A 20,227-nucleotide genomic window follows, 5' to 3' on the forward strand; every position below is an offset into this window, starting at 1 on the left:
TTGGCGGCTGCGGCGGGGGAAGGGGGGGACGGGGGGGACGGGGGGGACGGGGGACACGGGGGGGGCGCAGGGCGGGGGGGCCACGGGGGGACACGGCAGCGGCTCCTCCGGCTGCGCGTGGGGCTGAGCTGAGTCTGAGCCCGTGCAGGGGACGGGGGACCGGGGACACCGGGACATGATCCTGCCCTGGGGACACCGTCCTGCCCCCACCTCCCTCCTGGGGACACGGGGGACAACCTCTTGCCCCAGGATCCCACCTTGGGGACATCTTCCCGCCCTGGGGTCACCCTCCCAGCCCAGCATCCCCCCTTGGGGACATTCTCCTGCCCAGCATTGCACCCTGGGGACACTGGGGACATCCGTCTATCCCAGAGGTGTCCTCCCCCACCAGTATCGCTCCCTGGGGACACTGGAGACACCCTCGTGCCCCAGGATCACACCCTGGGGACACTGGGGACGTCCTCCCACCTCCACATCCCACCCTGGGGACACCCTCGTGCCCCAGGACCCCACCTTGGGGACACCCCAGTGTCCCCAGCCCAGGCCTGTGCCCCCGCGGTTCGGGGGGGACGGTGACCAGCGGTGACGCCGCAGGGACAGACAGGACATCGTCACCACCGCCCCTGAGTCAGCCGAGCACGGGGCGCTGAGGCGGCCGCGGTGACACGGGGACGAGGCCACCGGCACAAATGAGACAAAACCCTCGGAAAAAGGGAAAATGTCCTGTTGAAAATCCTCTGCTACACAAACCGGCCGCGAAGAGACGACGGAGCTCGCGCTGCAAACAGCACCAGGTCTGCGGGGGGGACGGGGACGGGCACCGGGACCCCCGGTTCGCACCGGTTCACACCAGCTCACACCAGGCCAGTTGGCGTTTCCCAACAGCTTCAGCGTTTGCCGGCTGCTCCGGTTCCTCCTCACCGGCAGGACCCAAAATCTCCGGAAAAATAGGAATTTTCTTCCTCCCCAATTTCTGTAAACGTGGGTATTCTGTCCCCCCCCAATTCCTGTGAACACGGGCATTCTGTCCGTCCTGGATTTCTGTAGAAACGGGCACTGTCCGTCCTGGTGTTGGTGAGGACGCGGGTTCCCCCCCCGCTCCGGGCTGTTCCCAGTGGGGCAGCTGGTCCTGCACCCGCGCTGCCCAGCACCAAAACCAGCTGGTTTAAGCCCAAAAAGCTCCCCTGCCCACGCGGGGCAGCTCCAAACCTGCTCCAGGCGGTGGCGCCGGCTGCCCACGGTTCCAAACCCCACTGCTGGGATCTCCATTAACACAGCTCCAAACCCCGCTGTTTGGGATCCCCACACACGGCTCCAAACCCCGCTGTTTTGGGGGATCCCCACACACACGGCTCAGACTCCGCTGTTTTGGGGGATCCCCACACACACGGCTCAGACTCCGCTGTTTTGGGGGATCCCCCCACACACGGCTCAAACTCCGCCATTCTGGGTGCTCGCCCTGAGCAGAGTGGGATCCACCACCCGCTTTTCCTACTGCGGAATGCAGGACGTTCACAGATTTGTTGTTACAGACCCATCCGCACCGCGGTTCCCCCGACGAGCGCCTGACGCGGCCGCGCGGGAACCAGGGGCCGCAGACGGACAGAGCTCCGCGGATCACGTCTTTATGGCTCGTTACCCATCCCGCCACGCGCAGGGCTCGCCGGCCGCGCCGATGACACCGAATTCATTGCACGGTTGGGAGACGGCGCCCCAACGGCCCCAAAATCTCCAAATAAAGCACCCGAGATGCGGCCAAAACCCTCCGGAAACGGCCAAACTTCCCCAAAACGGGGAGTCCCACGAGGCGCGGAGGCGAGCGGCCGCGGAGCCGCGGGAACAGCTCCCTCAGCGGCTACAGTTACAATACTTGGTGTTTGATAGAAAAAGAAAGAGTCACGGGTATAAGATTGAAATACAAATGGGAAAAGGCGCCTTCGGGGTTCGGAGGGGCCGCGGTGACCCCGACACCCGGGCTTTGGTTCCACGAGCCGCCCGTGAAGCGTCCGAGTCCTGAAACCTCCGGAATCAGCCCAGAGTGCCCCAAACCCTCCTCATGTCCGTCCCGCGCCGGGCGGCGTCACCTCCGCAGCTCAGGAGGTGCTTGTTCAGAAAGTTCAGCAGTTTTTGGGAAAAAGGAGCTGGGTGTTTCCTGTACACGTGGATATGATATATAAGTGTAATTGGCTTCCCTGACGGGTTATTTCACTCCGAGAACGAAGGGAAGATGTTGAGCTCCGGGAACTCCTCATTGTTGTAGTTGGGCCCCTGGTCTCCCAGCATCGTCAGCATGTCCTGCGGGGAGACGCACCGAGTTACAAGCTGGAGCAGGAAATCACGAGGGTAATTACTCATGTGGTGACGAAGGGGCCGGAGTCGGAGCCGGCACCGCGGGGACCGGGTTTGCGCGCACGGTGCGGGCAGCAGCGGATTGAGCCGTGAGCGCTGACTCCTTCAGAACCGGGAGTCGCGGAACACGAGCTCTGGGGGTTATGTTCTCCTTTTTTGGGCTCAGATATTTTGTGGTTGGTTTTAATCAGAGCTCGGAAGGTTAATTCCATTAACTGGAGTTTCACACCGATCCTGCGCAGGCCGTGGCAAAGCCAGCCCCGCGCACCGTCCCTCCCCGCGCCCGCGGTCACCGCTCGCTCTGCCCCCACCCCGCACCGGCTCACCGGGAAGACCTCGGGCTGGCTGCTCTGCGGCGGGACGTGCTGCTCAGCACCCGCGGGGCCGTGGTGCTGGCCCTGCCACTGCGGCCACATCCCCACGGCCTCGGCCGCCCGCGCCGGGAACGCGCCCGGCGCCGCCGCCTCCGCACCTGCGGGGAGAGAGAACGGTCGGGAAACCGCCCCGGGACCGGGAGCGCGCGGCTGGTGCGGCGGTGGCACCGGGAGCAGCCGCTGAAGCGTCACGGGGTTCGTCAACACCCGTGGATGGGCTGGAAGAACAAACGGGGGTCCTGGAGGGGTCTGGGTCCTCTCTGTCAGCTCTAAAATGGTCCAGAATGGATCCTCTCCAGGACGAGAGGAAACGGCCTCGAGTCGTGCCGGGTTTAGTTGGACATTAGGAAAAGGTTTCTTCGTGGAAGGGCTGTGGGCGCTGGAACAGCTGCCCAGGGCAGCGCTGGAGTCGCCAGCCCTGGAGGGCTGGACAGCGACGGGATTCTCAGGGACATGCTCAGTGCCAGGGGTGGGGACACTTGGACTCCATATTAGAGGCCTTTTCCAACCCAAATGGTTCCAAAACTCCGCGGAAGCTCCCCCGCTCCGGAGCCTGACGACGGCCACGGGTGACACGCGCCAGCCCCAGCAGGATCCCTGCGCTCGGCCGTTCCCAGCGCCCCAGGGACACGCGGGGAGCGTCTCCCCCAGAGCTGCCGCTGCCCACTCCCCCAGCCGCACTCACTGAAGCCGCTGCCGCGGCCGGCGAGGTTGGGGAACGCGGCCCCCGTGGGCGACGCCGTGGAGCTCGGTGCCGCCATGGCGCTGAAGGACGACGCGCTGCCCTGGAACGTCCCCATGCTGAAGGACGGGGGACGAGTCTTCACCGTCTGGGATGTCACTTGCTGTAAGAGACCGGAAAGGAAGAGATGAGTTTATTTCCAGCCTTGTCCTGACCAGGGCGAGGAGCCGCTGCCGCGACCCCGCAGGCGGTCTGTGACGGGGACGCGGGCTGGCTCGGTACCTGGGCGGGGAAGGGCGGCCGTGTCCCCGCGGCCCAGCCGGTCCCGCCGGGCTGTGCCGGGCTGGCGTGGCGCGAGATCTGCGCCAGGATGCGGCCGGCCGAGGACGGCGGCTGCTGCACGATGCTCACCGGGGGAACCATGCTGCCGCTCCTGGAACACATGGCCGGCGATAGAGCCTCCCCGCCCCCGGGCCGGAACAGCCCTCGAGATCGAGTGCAACCGTAACCCAGCACTGTCACCAACCCTGTCCCTGGGAACCTCATCTCTGCATCCAACCCCTCCAGGATGGCGACTCCAGCACTGCCCTGGGCAGCCTGTTCCAACAGCCCTTTGGGGAGAAATCACCCCAAATTTGCACCCTCACCCTCCCCCGGCGCCACTCGCAGCCGTTCCCCATTCCACAGGTCCCATCGCACACGTGCTCCAGCCCCTTCCCCTTCTCTCAACTTCCAGCACCTCAAGGGTTTTCTTGGCATGAGGAGCCCCCAAAACCAACCCCAGGATTCGAGGTCTGGACCCATCAACCCCCAGCCCGGGGGCTCAAAGGGGCAGGAACCCCCTCGCCCTCAGAGGAGCCCAGCGCTGGCTGCGCTCCCCGGGGTTGTGCAGGAGCACAGTGAACAGGGGCCGGGAACACCCAGGACCGCGGCACATCCACCACGCCGGCTCACCTGAAGCCGTCGCTGGGCCGCGCCGCGGTGAAGCTGTTTCCCGGCGGGAAGAGCGGCTGGCTGGCGGCGCCGCTGCTGCCCGGGAGGGGTTTGTTCTCTGCGGGGACAGGAGCCGCCTCAGCGCAATCAGAACCACGCGCCCGCGGGAAATCAACCCTGTTCTGAGCCAGAGCATCAACCCGGACTGTTCCCTACCCAGCCACGGGCTCCAGATGGGCTTGTAAAAGCCTCTTTAATTTGATTTCCTTTCCATTTTCTAATAAACTTCAAATTAAGGGCCTCTGGGGTTAGAGGATCCACTACGTTCTGTGCCCCGAGTAGGAACACAGAGAACTGCTCTGGGGACACACACCAAGGCAGCCAGTGGCATGGAGCAAGAGTCACCGCATCGCCCGCTCCCTCCTCGCGTCGCTCCAGCAAAGCGCCGGCTGCAGAAGAACCCGCAGCTGCCACAGTTTATCAGTGAATTATCCATCCCACACCAAGAATCGGTGTCATTCGCAACACCCGTGCCGAGCCCAGAACCGCGTCGAGCCCAGAATCGCGCCGAGCCACGTGGGCAAGAGCGGAGAGCGCTCGGGGCGGAGCGGAAAGCGGGTGAAGGCGCGACGGCCGCGGCCCCGCGCTCCCACCTGTGCCGATACCGCTGTAGATCTCGCTGAACCGCGGGTCCCGCTCCTGGTTAAAAAGGTTTTCCGGTTTCTCCAAGGGTTTGCTGTGCTCCGGGCCGGCAGCGCTCACCGGCTGCACGGGAACCTGCGGGCGGGGACAGACAGACAGACGGAGTCGTCAGCGCCTCCGGCGCAAAGGAGCCGGCACGAGGGGTCTGCAGAGAAAGGCCTCGCTCTTGTCTGGGTGTTTGGTGTATTTTCTGGGCAGGGTGGCCATGCCGGGGAGATGAGAACGACAGGATTATTTTGGGTTGAAAAAGACCCTCGAGTCCAACCTTCAGTCACGCAACCCGCCCCAGGAGCGCTCACGGCAGAGCCGCCTCCTCTCCAAGCCCCGCAGCCGCACGCCGATCCGGCGCGGCCACCGCCAAGGGCTCAGCCAAAGGGAATTTAAACCATTTCAATAACACGGGACAAGGGGAAGGAGTAACCGAGCCCCGGCCACTTACCTGCGAGGGGTCGTACCCGGCCATACCCTCCCTGCCCGGCACGGCCTCCAGCTCCGGCTGCGCCTGCTGCCTGGAACAGAAAGCCGCGTGTAACGGGGGAGCGGCGGCTGCGGAGCCGGCGCCGGGGGGCAGCGGTGGTGGCTGCGGAGCTGGCGCCGGGGGGGTGGTGGTGGCTGCAGAGCCGGCGCCAGGGGGCGGCAGCGGCTGCGGCGCCGGGGGGGCGGGCGGCCGAGCCCCACGCCGGGGAACGCGCGGGAGGATCCTGACCTGGGGGGCAGCTCCAGGGGCAGGTTCACGGCCTGGCCCAGCGGGGGCCGCGGCAGCGATCCCGACAGCGCGGGACGCGACTCCTGGCTCGAGTTCCTTGAAGGCAAAGACAAAAATAACTTACATATACCAAAACAACACCAAAAACAAGCAAAGAGCTGGCTGCTGCGTGCAGGATCGTGTCCGTGCGGGGCAAGACGGGAAACTTCGCTTTTGCAAAAACTGTTTGGGTGACGGATCCAGCTTGGGTGGTCTCTGAAATGGGGGGGGGGGGTCACATAATGCAAAGGGTCGGCCCCCTCCCACTCGGCCACTGAGCAATTAATAACCGCGCCAGGAGCAATTAACAATGACATACTTGACGTTGGTGTTGGTGCAGATGATGTACTCGATCTCATCCGAGTAGGGGTTCTGGAAGGTAAAGGAGCTGGTTCTCATCCAGAGCCACTCCCGGTTTTTGGATCGGAATCGGAACATGACCGACAGCACCTGGCCTTTCAACTTCACCACCTGCAAGAACGGAAGGGCGCCGGTGGGACCCGGTTCCCGACGGCGGGAGAGCAGACGCGCTGCTGACACCGGCCGCCCCTCCGGAACCTGGCGATGGCCCTTTGTGAGACTCCGCTCCGCCCCAGCGCAACCGCCACCAGTCCCTCATGCTCTCCATCCTCAATGACACGGGGAGGGAGTTCCACATCCCCTGTGATCTCTTTGCACTGGTGAGATGTATGGAAAAAGCCTCCAATAAATGAAGCACATGCTGTCGCTTTTGAGTTCCAGCTATTTGGAGAGATGGACATGAGCAGTTTGTTTCTTTTTGGAGCATGGAAGCACGGGGCAGTCTTACCTGCCCTGCCACAATCCAGCGCCCTCAGAAATAAGAGTAACGACAACAGGGCAAGCAAAGCGCGTCCGCTGCGAGTCCTGCGGCGCTGGGCTGGGCCCTAAGGACGAACCGCGTTTCAGCCCCGGACCCGCGCAAACGGGCAGGCGCTTCGCAGCCACGTCTCTGGCCCTAAAGCGGACGGGACCGGCAGCCAGAGGGTGAATTCAAGGGTTACGCGACAGACGCTTCTGCTTCGTTTTGCACGTTTACGTGACTAAACCTGCGACTGTTTGCTGTTGGGCAAAGGAGAAACAGCTACGGTTTTACTTTTCTCTTGCTTTTCCAATTGATTTCATCGCTTTGAAAGCACCGAGAGACTGAGCGGAACACCACGCTGTGCGCAAAGCGGCCGCCGAAGGGCTCGTCCGTACCTGCTGGAAGCTGTCGCGCAGCAGCTGCTGGTCCTCCGGGTGGCAGAAATCCACAATGTCCTTGCCCAGAAGCTCCTGATTTTAAAGGAATGGGGAGAGCTGAGGTCAGTTCAGCTGGTGCGCAGGCTCTGCTTTAATTCCAGTTTGAACAGGTAGTTACTGCTCCCCCCCCAAAACTACTGCTCCACAAGGCAAACCCAGGACCCGACGGGCTGTGTTTTAGAGAGAAGCACAACAGCTGTGACTAACGTTTGATCTCGAGCTCAAATGGGGGCAAAATGATCCTAATTGACATCAGACACAATGCAGAGGCCCCGTCCTCCCCACGATCAAAGCACTTGGAAAAGCACGTGAAAACGCAGCTGGTGGAGGAGAAACACGCCCGGCTGAGGTTCTGTGGGCACGGCCGGGCACGCGGAGCCCCGACGGGGCGGGGAAGGTGCGCTGGGACAGCGGCTCTCCCTCCGAGAGCCCCTGCCGCTCCTCACCTGCGGCTGGTAGCCGACCGTGGCCACGCAGCGGTGGTCGATGAAGGTGAAAATGCCCTCAGTGTTGTGTCGGGAGATGAATTCTGTGGGCTGGCAAACGTTGTTCATGTCTGTGCAGTTGGGCGAGCTCGTGACCTGCAAGGCCGGGGGGCTCACTGAGTCTCGGGAGAGCTCCTGGCCCTGCAGCGGGACTCGCGGCAATCGGGGAGCGTGCGCAGACACAAGAGCTGGACCGCGAGGGAGGCAGCGCCGCGCACCCACCTGCAGCCTCCCGATGGCCACCAGGCAGAACTTGCTGCCCTGCCCGGCGTCCGGGTCGTCGTCGGGCAGTGAAACACCTGCGGGGAGCGCCAAAGAACGCCAGCGCGGTTAATGCACAAAACCTGCCGCTTCAGAGCTAAAACACGCGGTTCTGGCTTCAATACACCTCCCACCCTGCCTTGTAATTTTCCCATAAAGGAATTTGGCAAATCAAGCTGCCAGCCCTGCATCTTTTGCCAGAAGGGTTAAAGGTCTGTGACCTCAGCACCAGCTCGCACACCAGACACTGCACCATTACCTCCAGTGTAAAGTCACGTTCACCCTCTGCAGCGTCTCTGCTGTGCAGAGACACGGAGCTGGGACCCAGCACCCGCAAAAATCAGCTCAACCCCAAAAAGCGAGACATTGAGAAGGCATTTGCTGGCACATCCTGTCCAGAGAAGGGACGTGCTCAGCCCACACGCTCCTAAAACCAGCCCCAAGCTCAGCTTTACCTGCGGGGGGCCAGGCTTTGATGTAACCCGTGCAGTGCACCACAACGTAGTGAGGTTCACCGTCTTTCGCTGCACCTAAACCATTCCTGGGAGAGAGAGAGGCCGGATGTGCCACCACATTCAGCTGGGGAAGTGCGGGGAGGTTTCCACTTGTGTTTTTAAAAGGTCCCACAGAGCACCCTCAGGGCAAACAATCCAAACAAAGACTGAAACGCAAGAGGCCCAAGAACGTGGGGGTGGGGGCAGACCGTTTCTCCCAGCTCTGGTTATTCACCTGCAGCGATTCCTCATGAAGCTGAGGCGGTTCACCGAGACGGGGTCCACGGAGCTGTTGCCGCACCTGCACCGAACGAGAACCGCGGGGAAAGGCTTTTGTCTCGCTTGGTTTGGCAGCCTTGAACAACGACTCTAAAGCCAGGGAGGAACCTCGGGGTCTCTGTCACACCAGTGAAAACCCCTCACTCTACAGACTCTGAGGGGGGACACGAGGTCAAAACAAATTGTGACTTGAAACTGGATCTTCTAAAACAGTCTCAAAAGGTATTTTAGTGTAGGGCAAGGAAAAATCTCAAGAACTAGACTCCTGGCGCTGTGTGGGAAGCTTGGCCACGTTCTGCCACGTCAGAACGGACAAAGAGCAGCTGGAACTAAGGCAAGAGGGGCCAGGGAGCCGGTTCAGCTCGGGGCTCAGCCGAGATTCCCGAGGAACGTCCTCGTTACCTCATGCGGCAGATGAAGGACCTTCGGGAGCCCATGCACATCCTCATGGACTGCTGCCCTTCCTTCTTCACCGTCCCCGTCTTCAGATCCAGGATGCGACCTGAAGAGAGAAGGACACAAGCCCCAGATGCTGCGGCCGCGGGAGCCGTTGCAGCAGCACAGGCACCAGGTAACGGAGGAGCCGAGCAGGACAAGCGTCGCCAGTGGTACCTTTAGGCGCATTCTCGGGGGGGGCTGCAGGATCCTTGTTAGGAAGGCACCAGGGTTTGGTTCCTTCTACAAAGGGAAGGTTTGAATCCGAGTCCTCCGCGGTCCTCGCGCCGCCCGCCCCCAGGCCCCTTCAGGGCTGCCTCACCTGTGAGGGCGTTCTCGGAGGTAGAGAGCTGCTCCCTCAGCTTGCCGACGTCGTCGGGGTGCACCTGATCGTACAGCGTGCTGCCGAACCACTCGGACTGCGGCTGGTTCAGCACGGGGGTCACCGAGTCGGACACGTACACCACCCGCCCGGTCTCGCAGGACACGATGAACAAGAAGCCGTCGGCTGCCTCCAGGATCAGGTGCTTGAGCTCCTGCGGTCACAGACAGACGGACACGCGTTGGACTGCGGGGCCAAGCAGGCCGAGGGCTCTAAACCCACCCCGGGTGCCCGTTTCTTCCCACCCTCCATTTAATTCCTCCCTCTGCAGTTACATAGAGAGCTACAAAGATGCTGAGGGGTCTGGAGCGTCTTTCTGACGAGGAAAAGCTGGGAGAGCTGGGGCTGTCCAGCCTGGACAAGGCTGAGAGGGATATTAAATACAGGATCATTTTGGCTGAACAAACCTTCAAGTCCAACCATGTCTCAGCGTGGGTGTCAGAGGACGGACCAGGCTCTGCTCAGTGGTGCCCAATGACAGGAGGGTCCATCTGAACACGAGCAGAAACTGGCGCCTTTGGCTGTGCCGCAGCCTGGACAGGCTGCCCAGTGCGGTGTCTGGGCTCCTCTCGGACATCCAAACCCCCTGGACCCTGTGACCTGCTCTGGTGACCCCACATCAGCATCACCATTTCCAGAGGTCCCTCCCAGCCCCTCAGCGCGCGGTTCCCCCACCTGGTCGGTGAGGAAGGAGGGTTTGTAGGTGCCGTCGGTGGAGGTGTTGCCTGTGCCGCGCAGGGACTTCATGTGCGACACGGCCATGCGCAGGATGGTGAGCTTGTCCGGCTTGCGCGCCAGGGCGCTGCAGGTGGGCACCATGTCCGACAGCTCCGTGATGTACGCCGTCATCTTGTTCCGCCGCCGCCGCTCGATCTCGCTGTGGTTCTCCCTGAAGGAAAGGGAGGAGAGGAGGAAGACAAAGTTACCGGTGAGCCGGGAGCCTCAGCCCCACGTCAGCGCCCGCACAAGGCCGGAGTGCAACACACAGAGATGCGTCAGGCTCGTTAGAAGGGCCGCAAGCGCCTCGCATGCTGGGCGTGCACGGGGACGAGGAACGAGTGCAGGAGGAGAGCGCGCTGGACCCTCTCCGGGGTCCCGTCGCGGCCCCGCGGGCGGTGAAGGTGACGAGCCAGGCAAAGCTACTGCAGAGAAACAAGCTGCCCGCCGCTTCCACAACCCCAGGCCCTCTGCCGCGGCCTCCGCTCTCGGAGGGAGTTCACCCGCTCCACTGAGGAAATTGCTTTACACAGCGCTGGTGCAGCCCGAGTGCGCCCCGGCATGGACTAACGCCGCCTCGGCTCCTTTCGGACACGCGTGTCTCCGATCAGCACACGAGGCTGGCGCTGCGGCCGAGACTGGGGCGCCCACAGCACAACAGAGGAGTCTCAGCTCCAATTATTCTCGGTTACCCCAAGTCTTTTCCAAGGAGCGCTGCAGAGCAGACCTGCCCCCGAGCGCTGCAGAGCAGACCTGCCCCCGAGCGCTGCAGAGCAGACCTGCCCCCAGCGCTGTGCGGCCCGCGGGGACAGCGGCTGCCGGCACACAGACCTCACAAGAGCCACCTCACAAACGCTGCCCGCTTAAAAACCCTTACAAAGGTTCTTCTCGTGCCTTCTGCTCGCAGGGCACAGCCCCCGAGCCCCTCAAGGTGGGAACAGAGCCTTCTAGGCTTGGCTTAAGTCACTGACTAAGGTGGGTTTTTCAAAACAAAACTTAGCAGCCAGGGTTCCTATAGAGAGGGGCGATCGCAGGCCGGGAAGCACATGGTGGGAAGTGGAATGAGACGAAGTGTTGGACGGACAGACAGGCGAGCGAGTTAGAGAGGACAGACACCGGAGGACGGAGCGTCTCTCACTGCCCGGCGAGTACAATCACCTGGGATCTCTCAAGGCTGATACTCAGACATGTGCTTCGGTTATCACACCCACGTTCAGCTCAGCCTCTGCCTCCTCGACAGTGAAAACGCGACCTCCACTACAAAAGCCCCGGGAAAGCTGCAGCGCTTCCCCTGCCCCGCTGCCAAACACCCCTCCCCACGGGCTCTGCGTGACGGTGGCGACCGAGCAGCGGGAGCGAATCGGCGCTCGCGGGAGGAGGAAGCCCGCAAAGCCGCCGCTGTCTGCCGAGCACCCGGCCTGCCCGCGGCCCCCAGCGCTGAGGCTGCGCCGCGGGCCACAAGGGCCGCGCCGGACGCGGTTTGTGTTTGAGGAGCATGGCCGTGCGCCCGCGCGGGCGGCAGTGCGGCTGGGCCAGCGGGACGGCGGCAGCGCGGCTGGGCCGGCAGCAGTGCGGCTGCGCCTGCGGGATGGCGGCAGTGCGGCTGCGCCTGCGGGATGGCGGCAGTGCGGCTGCGCCTGCGGGACGGCGGCAGCGCGGCTGGGACGGCAGCAGCACGGCTGCGCCTGCGGGACGGCGGCAGCGGGGGTGTCAAACCGCAAACCGCCTGTCCCCATCGCACCGCCCGCGGCCGCCGTGGAAACCCGCACCTGAAAACGGGGGAAAAGGGCCTTTAGGGCTGGCGTTTGTTCTGCTGGAGAAACGCGGCCAGGGACAGACCCTCGTTAATCAGACAGGGAAAAACCCTGTTTTCAGGAAGCCTAAACCCTTCCTGTAAGGTCCGAACAGGTACAAAACCCCAAACTAACACACTTCAATGCCCATTCTGCGTGCACAAGGGCATTCCTTGCCGAGAGGAGAATGGGCCATTTCACCACTTGATCCAGCACGAGAGAAACTGTATTTAAGCCCAGATTAACGAAGCTGGAGTGCGGCCCAGCCAGTTCCCACAAGCGGACTAAGCGCTTTCCCCTCCTAATTCCAACAGCGATTGCTGTTGGTGGGTTCGGTGGGTTTCGAGTCCTCCACTGCAGCAGATGAGGAAAGGGGGGAGAAAACAAACCAGAGAGAGGGGGTGCCTAGAGAAACACGAAGGAAAGGAAAACTCTGCTTGTCCATGCTTGAAATCTCCGTTCTCCTACCTGGCAAGTCTCTCCTTATCCGCTGAACTCTGCTCATCATCAGACCTAAAAATAAAATCAGCCATCTAAGCTAAAAATGGAAAAAGTGTGAAGTGAGAGCCGGGCGGGTGCTGCAGGACGCCCAGCGCCAGGCGGCCGCTCCGCGGCAGCGCCCGCGGCCAATGCTCCACGCGCAACGGCGCCGCCGCCTCGCGCCCCAGAAACCAGGTTGGCCAGGAACCTCCCTGCAAGTAAAACCCGAACCAAGCACGAAACTGGCATTTCTGCAAAATTCTGGAGCAGCCGAAGAGAACGAGACTCCAAGGCAACGGCTGGAAGACACGCTGAGAAAGGCGACTGTACGTTCATCACACTCCTAGCGAATCGGCCCAAAAGCAGCGAGGAGAACCGCAGGACCGGGTTCACCGCCAGATCCGGGTGCCGCAGACCCTCCTTCTGGCACTTTCTCACCACAGCCCAGCAGCTCCTTACCTGGCAAATCTCTCCTTATCGTTCGGCATGGGGTCGTCGTCACACCTGCAGAAGGGCAGAGGAAGAAGGGTTCTTCAGGTGCCTATGCTTCTTGCCTTCCCAAAGACACCGAGAGAAGAGCGAGGTTTAACAAATCACAGCAAAGGCGCGCTCTGGCGATCCAGAGCCCCCTCCTCGCTCCTCCAACACCGCAGTTTCAGGATTCTGCCGCCTCGATGACGCTTTCCATATCACGTTCACATCGAGGACAGCGGCACCACGCTCGGTAATTCAAGCGCAATCACAAAGAAAGAGGTTAAACCGCCCTTTGAAAGTACAGTCAATCCAAACCGAGACCCTCACCCAAAGGGTCTCGGGAGGTAAATCCCATGTTCATCACAACCCGGTCAACCCAAAGCTGCTCCTCATACGTAACACATGGTGTAATTAGAGTCATCCGACCCCAAACACAGCGAGGCTACAAACAAACATCCCCCCTCACCTGAGGAATTTGCTGTTCCCTTCTCCATCCTCATCAAAATCCAGCCTGAAAAACAGAAGCCAGAACGTAACTATTAACCAAGCGGTTTCTCCTTTACGGGTCGTTTTTCCGTCTGTTGCGGATGATTCTTGACAGGAAGATTTAAGAGATCCCTGGGTTAACATGAAACAACCCACAAAGCTTAGAAGACAGTTCCCTTTATACATTATCCAAAATACAGAAAGGAAACAGTTCACAGGAGTCAGCGGCTGCATCGCAGCCCCGCTCCAAACGAGGCCGGATCGGCTGCGTTAAAAAAGAGGAACGCAAAGTATTTCACAAGCTCAAGTTCGGTCTCGCGACCTGTGTAATTACCTGAGCTCAGTCTGTGCTTCTGTAACGGGGTCAAAAAGCGTTTCTGTAAGTGCGTGTGGGAGGACAGAGCGACGGGTTCGCACGGAGCTGCCTCTGGGGCGGCAAACCCGCGGGTCCAACAGCCCGCGCGGGAGCAACGGACACCAGGGAGAGCTTTCAATTAGCCCGTAAATTAAGAGGAAATCTGGGCTGGCATTGAAGAGAAGCACCTGATATCCCTTCCATTCGGCAAAGGCATTTTTAGCAAACCAAAAGCCACAGACACGAAGGTTTAAGCGAGGCCCCAAAATTCCCGTTTGCTGGTCCCATGTCTCCCGCTGGTCCTGCTGCTTCAGCCACTCCTCTCTCTCCTCTCTGACGGTCCAACGGGTGCAGCCGGCACCCAGCGCTCGACGGAGCGGCCCGAGGCCGGACGCAGCGCAGCCGGAGAGCCAGGACACGGCTCTGGGCCTTGGGCAGCCGAGCGCCCTCGCCACGGGCTGAGCGCCGTTCCAGAGCGCGACGCCTCAACACCCGCTGCACACAAACACACACCCCCCGAGCCCCGACCCGCCCGCGCTCACCCGGGCCGGCGCTTGCTGGCTCTCTGCACCGCGGCGGCTGGCGCGCCCGGGCCGGCGCTCCCGGCTCCAACGGCGGCGCCCAGCGAGGAAACGTCCGACGCCATTTCTAAACAGGAAAAGAAAACAGGAGAATCAACGAGTGTGACGTCAAAGCCCCTCCATTGGGGGGGCGCTCTCCGCGGGCAGCCCAGCGGAGCGGCTGCGCGGCGTGGCTGGCGCGGGGTGCGGTGCCATGTGTGCCTGCGGTGCTTTCATCTCCCGCCTCTCCCGGGGCCATTTCCAGCTCTGAGCACACGCGGTTTTCATCAGCCCAAAGCGGCTGCAGGAAAAGCTGCGGGTCCTTTGGGCGGGGGGACGTGACGGGCAGGGCTGAGCCCCTCACGTCCGCTCGGGGACAACGGGACAAGAAACACACGTTTCTCTAACGGCAATCACACCTCTGCGAGGTTTATTCCTGGCCTAAGATACGGGGAGTTGACAAGGTGCTTGGAAGGCACCTCGAAAGCCCCGACCCTTCAGACAGTCAATTAAAAGTCTGCTTTAAGAAGTGAAAATAAGCCCTTTTGGGCACGTCACGACAGCGCGTTCAGTGTGGCTCTATGCTAACGCAGCCTGATCCGCACCAGAACCGGAGCTTTAAACGAGCTCCAAGGCGCGCTGTGAAAGGAGCCGGCGCTGTGCCCGCCCGAGCGGCCGCGGGGTCCGGAGCTCACCGCTGCACCGCGGCCCGGCAGCGAAACACTGAAAATACCCCAACACACGCAGAAAAGCATCTTCTCAGGGTTCCCAGAGCACAGACACAGAACTGCGGTGGCTTCAACCACAGAACCAGGTACGGACACGGGCTTGTTTAAAACACACACAGTTCTGGAGGTTATGTGTGCGAATATACAAAGTCCCTGTGTGATAAAATCGAGTCAGCTGATGCAACGCACTGAAAATAAAGGGGGTCGTTCTTCCTCTCGCTGGATTTTGGGGCCCTCGGACACCCTGGGCTCCTTCGCTTCTTTCCAAGCCAAGTCCCGCGGTGCAGAACAGGCTGATAGCGAAGGTTTTGCCAAGCGGGAACAAGGCGCCAAACGCAAATCGACCCGGTCGGGTTTATTCCTCCTCCCGCGGAGCCCGTGGCTTTTCAGCGTGTGGATTTAAACACCAGCTTCGTGGAGCAGAGCAGGTGATTTCACTACGGAGAGAGGAACGGCTGCTGTTGGGCAGTGACCCGGGCTGCTCGCTGTGAATGGCGCTGGAAGGGCTGCGGGTGGCTCGGGGTCCCAGACCTCCCCAGCCCTGGCTGTTCCTGCGGAGCCTCCTGCGCTGAGAGCATCCACGAAACCGCTTCATTTTCCTACAACGTGCCCTTTCACAGCGAGAGAAAATAGAGACACCTCGAGATGTGGCAAGGGAAATCGGTAATAATCCGTATTATGTACTTAGAGCATCAAAACCTGCCACAAATCTACCGCGTTCTCACGCCGAAGCGGGGAGAGCAGGGCAGGGGCGTCCCCGCGTGAGGCTTTTGGACACACTCCAACTGCTACAGGACAACAGGGATTCTCCGAAAGGATCGCCTTGAAACCAACCGGCCGCGCCACTGAAGGGCCCGGCTGACCCATCCACAGTAACAGCTCCGTCATTGACCCCCGCGCGCTTGTAACGAGTGTTCAGTCTAACGAAGGCAAGAGGAGACGAGCAGAGGCCGTGCCGAACACTACAGACCCGCATTTCGGACTGAATGTGCGAGCATGATGGAGCCGAGCGGAGAGGCCGGGGGGGCGAAGGGAACCGGGGCTGTCGCGGCTCCTGGCGCCCGGCGGCGCAAAAGCTTCTGAAAGAAGTCACGGAACGCGGGGTGATTTACGAGCGGGCTCTGCAGTGAGCTCTTCTGAACACGCTCGTCTCCTCAGCGCCGAAAACCAGACATTGCACATTCAGTTAAACTGAACCCGCTTGTGAGCTGCCCAGAAACCAGTGGCTAAAATAGGATAAACCAGCGTCCTGCTTTGACAAACCCTTGTGCTTCTCAGTTTCATTCACGCTGCGTCTCAGGGACACTGAAGAAAACGATTCAAGTAGGTGTGTGGTTGTGTTTGGAGTTGTCTGTTTGAACTGCCCAGCTCAGCGCTTTCACCCCCACGGGAACCTCCTTCAAGCAGCACGACGGAAACGAGCTACGAAAACACCCCAAAAACGCGCTTTCCAAACCTTCCAATCCAAAGCTCTTCACGCTTTGAACGCTTAAAATAGATCCCAACTTCTTTTTGCAATGGGTTGAGCACACAGACCAGTCCCGGCCTCTTCCTGTGGTCAGTTTTCCCGTTCAAGCCGCCAGGACATGCCACATTTTTGGGGCGTTATCCAGAATTCCCCAGGGTCCTGTTTGCAACATCAAGGAGAAGACGACCCAGCTTCTACAGAACAATGTGATTTACCCCACTGCAGTCTCTCTGTAGATAGCGCTTGTGCAGACTGTGAGCATTTTCCCCTCTGTTTCCAAGGGCCAAGTAATCGTCGGTCACTCAGCCCGCCCATAGGCGGAAATATTAAACACAGATGTCCAGCATTCCTCCTCTTCCCCTCGCAGATTTGTTTAAAACTTGTGTATTACGCACAATCCCACGCGGCCGCGGAGCCCCCGCCCCAGCGGCCCCCTCCCCGCTCACGGGCTCTCGCGGCGCTGGCTCCGCGGCACATTTTCCATCCTCGCCCCAGCGCAGCTGGTTCTGCTGTGTGCTCTGCGCTCGCCGCGCACCCTTTGTGTGCCAAACCCGCCCCGATCTCCCGCCCGAGCACCAGCGTTGTAGCGCTCAGCACCTCCCCAGCGCTCCGCAGGGAATCGCTGGGAGAAGACAAAAACGTTAAATAAAGAGAGCACTTTGTCCAGCTCGTGGGCCCGTCCCGTGGCCCTTTCCGTTCCAGAGCTGCAGCTCCTAAGCCCAACCAGGAATCCTGAATCCTGGTGTTTTGTTTGTTTTGTTGTTTTTTCTAACACGCCACCTCTAACCTCTGATTTCTGGGGAATTTCAGCCCGTTACGTGAAACCACGACCACATCTTTCCTCCCCAGACACCAGCTCTGGCCTCAAAACCACCACCAGCGGCCCAACGTGTTTGCTCGAGATTTAAAGCCACAAAAGCTTCCCACGTTGCTAGAATGAAAAAAAATATATACATATCATCCTTTAGAAGTCACACGGAGCGGCTGATAAAGCTGAAGAGTCGTCAAAAGCCACAAGCCAAAAAAAAAACCAAGCCCGAAAAACCACAGAAGTTCAGATTCTGACCTCAGCCGCCGCGCTGTGAAACAACCCCGACCTCACGGGCGCTGCGCTACCCCAGACATCGGCCAATTCCAGCCTAATTCAGCCAGGAACCTCAGAAAGCCCCACAGATCCGATTTCACTCAGCAAGAATCGGATCGATCAGATTGATCAGAATCTGCTCCTGGGAACAGGAGGGACCCGGAGACCAAGCGGCGCTGCAGGAACGCTGGGCTCGCACCCCGGCGGGGGTGGGCAAACCCCACTGCCACCAGCACAGCAGCTCCTGGCCGGCTGAGGAGGGAACCGCAAGGGAACGCACAGCCAGAAATGAAATGGGGCTTAAAACCCGTATAAACCATTAAGGGCAATAAACGTGAGTCCCATGAGTGCTGGGTGGTGGAAACCAGCACCGCGGACACGGCGGAGCAGAGACCCGCGGGCACAGCCGCCGCCTCCAGGGCCCTTTAGCTGCTCAGGTCCCTTCAGGTCTCGGTTTGGGTCCCCTGAGGGGTTTTAGGTGCCTGAGGGGGGCTGAGGTGCCCCAAGGGGGGGGTGAGGTGCCCAGAGCGGGGGGATTTGGGTCCCCTGAGGGGGGGTTGGGTGCCCCGAGGGGGGGGTTGGGTGCTTTCCCCAGACCAGGAGCTCACACCCCGTCTCCTCCTCCCCAAAGCAGCCCCTAAAGCGTCCAATTCTGAAGTTTGTGCCGTTTGACAACCCCGCTGCTCCTCCAGCGCACCCGCCCGGGCCCCCTCGTCCCCTGTGCCCCCTCCCGGCGCAGCCCCTGCCCCTCCGGACAGCCCCCCCGGCCCCTCCGGACAGCCCCCCCGGCCCCTCCGGACAGCCCCCCCGGCCCCTCCGGACAGCCCCCCCGGCCCCTCCGGACAGCCCCCCCGGCCCCTCCGGACAGCCCCCTCGGCCCCTCCGGACAGCCCCCTCGGCCCCTCCGGACAGCCCCCCCGGCCCCTCCGGACAGCCTCCCGGCCCCTCCGGACAGCCCCCGGCCCCTCCGGACAGCCCCTGGCCCCTCCGGACAGCCCCTCGGCCCCCGAGCGCCATGGGCGCCGCTCCCCAACCCTCCAGCCCGGGGACACTCCCACAACCGACACGGCCCGGCCCCGAGCGCTGGTTCCCGCAGCCGCCCCCCGCCTCACCGCGACCCCCAGGCCTGCCCCCGCGGCCCCGGCCCCGCTCACCCGGGTTGGCGGTGGCGGCCATGGCCGGCGGGACCGGCCCGGACCGGGCCCCCCTCCCTCCTCACACCGCGGCCAAGATGGCGGCGCAGGAAAACCCTCCGCGCTGCGGCGCAGCCGAACCTGCGCGCCTCGGGGGCGGGGCTAAGGGGGCGGTGCCGCGCTCCGATTGGCCGAGCCGGGGGGAGTGGTGGGCGGAGCTCGCGAACCTCGCGGCGCGGCCAGCAGGGTAAGGTGAGCGCAGTCGTGCCCCGCCCCTACCACGAGGGGGTGTGGCTTTGGGGGCGTGGCCTTTACGAGGGGGCGTGGTTAGGAGAGGGTGTGTCGCGTGGGCCACGCCGGTTAGGTGACGTCACGTGGTGGGATTTTTGGGGTCGGAGAGCGGGAATTGTGCTGGGATTGGGATCGGGGCTGGAGTCTGGGCTGGGATTAGGTTAGGACAAGGACTGGGATCGGGTTTGGGACTGGGATTGGGGTTGGGGCAGGCATTAGGACCGGGATTAGGTTGGGACAGGAACTGGGATCAGGGTTGAGAGCGAGATTAGGTTGGGGTGGGGATCTGGAATTCCAGCTGGAACGCTGGTTTAGGTTGGAACCAGGACTGGAACTGGGCTTTAGGTCAGGACTAGAGGGGCAGCAGGAAATCACTAATTAGCACTGATTAGAACCCCAAAACTCAGCTTTTGCCAACAAAAAGAATCATCAGAAATACCACCTCGTGCCAGCCTGGGGGCAAAGCTTCGCTGGGAAATGATCCCCGTGCTCAGAATGATCCTTCTTCGCCTCGGGGGGGAATAACAGAACCTGAGGTATTTCTGGGGTGTTTAAATCATTTTGGGGACAAATGCTCCGATTCAGCCCGTGTCCCCACAAAGGGGCCCAGGAGCCCTTGTCCCTCGCTGAGAATTTAATCCCCCGGATTGTTTCTCCCCGTTACCGGGAGCGTCTGAAAGGCGACGCCGCGTCCCTGCAATATTCATGAAGTGACAGTGACAGCGGGGACAGCGCACGGGCAGGGGCAGCGGGACAGCGTCCGTTCGGCCGGCCGGCCGCGGGGAGGTAAGGGGCTGGTGGTTTATTTGCCGTCCTTGGGGCAATCAGGGTGGTCATCTGCTCCAGGGGCATATTTTAGCTTTATAAACCCTTTAAAAATATGTATATTTATATATAAAAATTAGGGTGTTTTAATGCAAAGAACGAAGAAACAGATGATTTTCTTTTAGGAATCATTTAAGAAAGCAAGACGCTTATCGCTAATAAACTATAAAGGGGGAGGCCAGGCGGGATGGTGGCGGGGGTGACGGGGCGGGTTTGGGACGACACCGGGTGTCCCCAGCCCGCCCCCACCAGCCCCGCCAACGCGGGGCCCCAAGGCCACGATTTCGGCACCTTTTTGACCTTTCTGACCGTGAACCTCCCGTCTCAGCCCCAGGGCCGTCCCTGTTGTCACCCGCATGGAGGACGCGGCAGCCGGCGTGGACGTGGACCAGGGGGTGGCCGTGGCCTTCGTGGTGCTGCTGGGGCTGCTGCTGGCGGCCGCCACGCTGCGC

General features: G+C 61.4%; 1 protein-coding gene across 5 annotated transcripts; it reads right to left on the bottom strand.

Moving 5' to 3' along the window:
* Positions 1-708: 708 nt before the first annotated feature.
* ARNT (aryl hydrocarbon receptor nuclear translocator) lies at positions 709-18,801 on the bottom strand. 5 transcript variants are annotated; one of them, XM_080361041.1, is made up of 23 exons: positions 18,681-18,801; positions 14,229-14,334; positions 13,312-13,356; positions 12,831-12,875; positions 12,360-12,404; positions 10,057-10,270; positions 9,322-9,535; positions 9,177-9,242; positions 8,967-9,066; positions 8,521-8,586; positions 8,247-8,332; positions 7,753-7,829; positions 7,492-7,626; positions 7,004-7,078; positions 6,105-6,256; positions 5,747-5,842; positions 5,480-5,549; positions 4,992-5,115; positions 4,360-4,456; positions 3,688-3,838; positions 3,409-3,568; positions 2,676-2,821; positions 709-2,295 (listed from the first exon to the last, which is right to left on the bottom strand). In XM_080361041.1, exons 1-23 carry the CDS (start codon positions 18,700-18,702, stop codon positions 2,206-2,208), a joined length of 2,382 nt encoding a protein of 793 aa, XP_080217167.1. In that variant the 5' UTR covers positions 18,703-18,801; the 3' UTR covers positions 709-2,205. The 5 variants fall into 5 exon arrangements, with proteins under 5 accessions (XP_080217167.1, XP_080217166.1, XP_080217168.1 ...); XM_080361040.1 differs by having other exon boundaries at positions 8,967-9,096; XM_080361042.1 differs by lacking the exon at positions 12,360-12,404 and having other exon boundaries at positions 8,967-9,096.
* Between the last annotated feature and the right edge of the window lie 1,426 nt (positions 18,802-20,227).

The sequence above is a fragment of the Nesoenas mayeri genome, assembly GCF_963082525.1.
Source record: "Nesoenas mayeri genome assembly, chromosome: 30".
NCBI lineage: Eukaryota > Metazoa > Chordata > Aves > Columbiformes > Columbidae > Nesoenas > Nesoenas mayeri.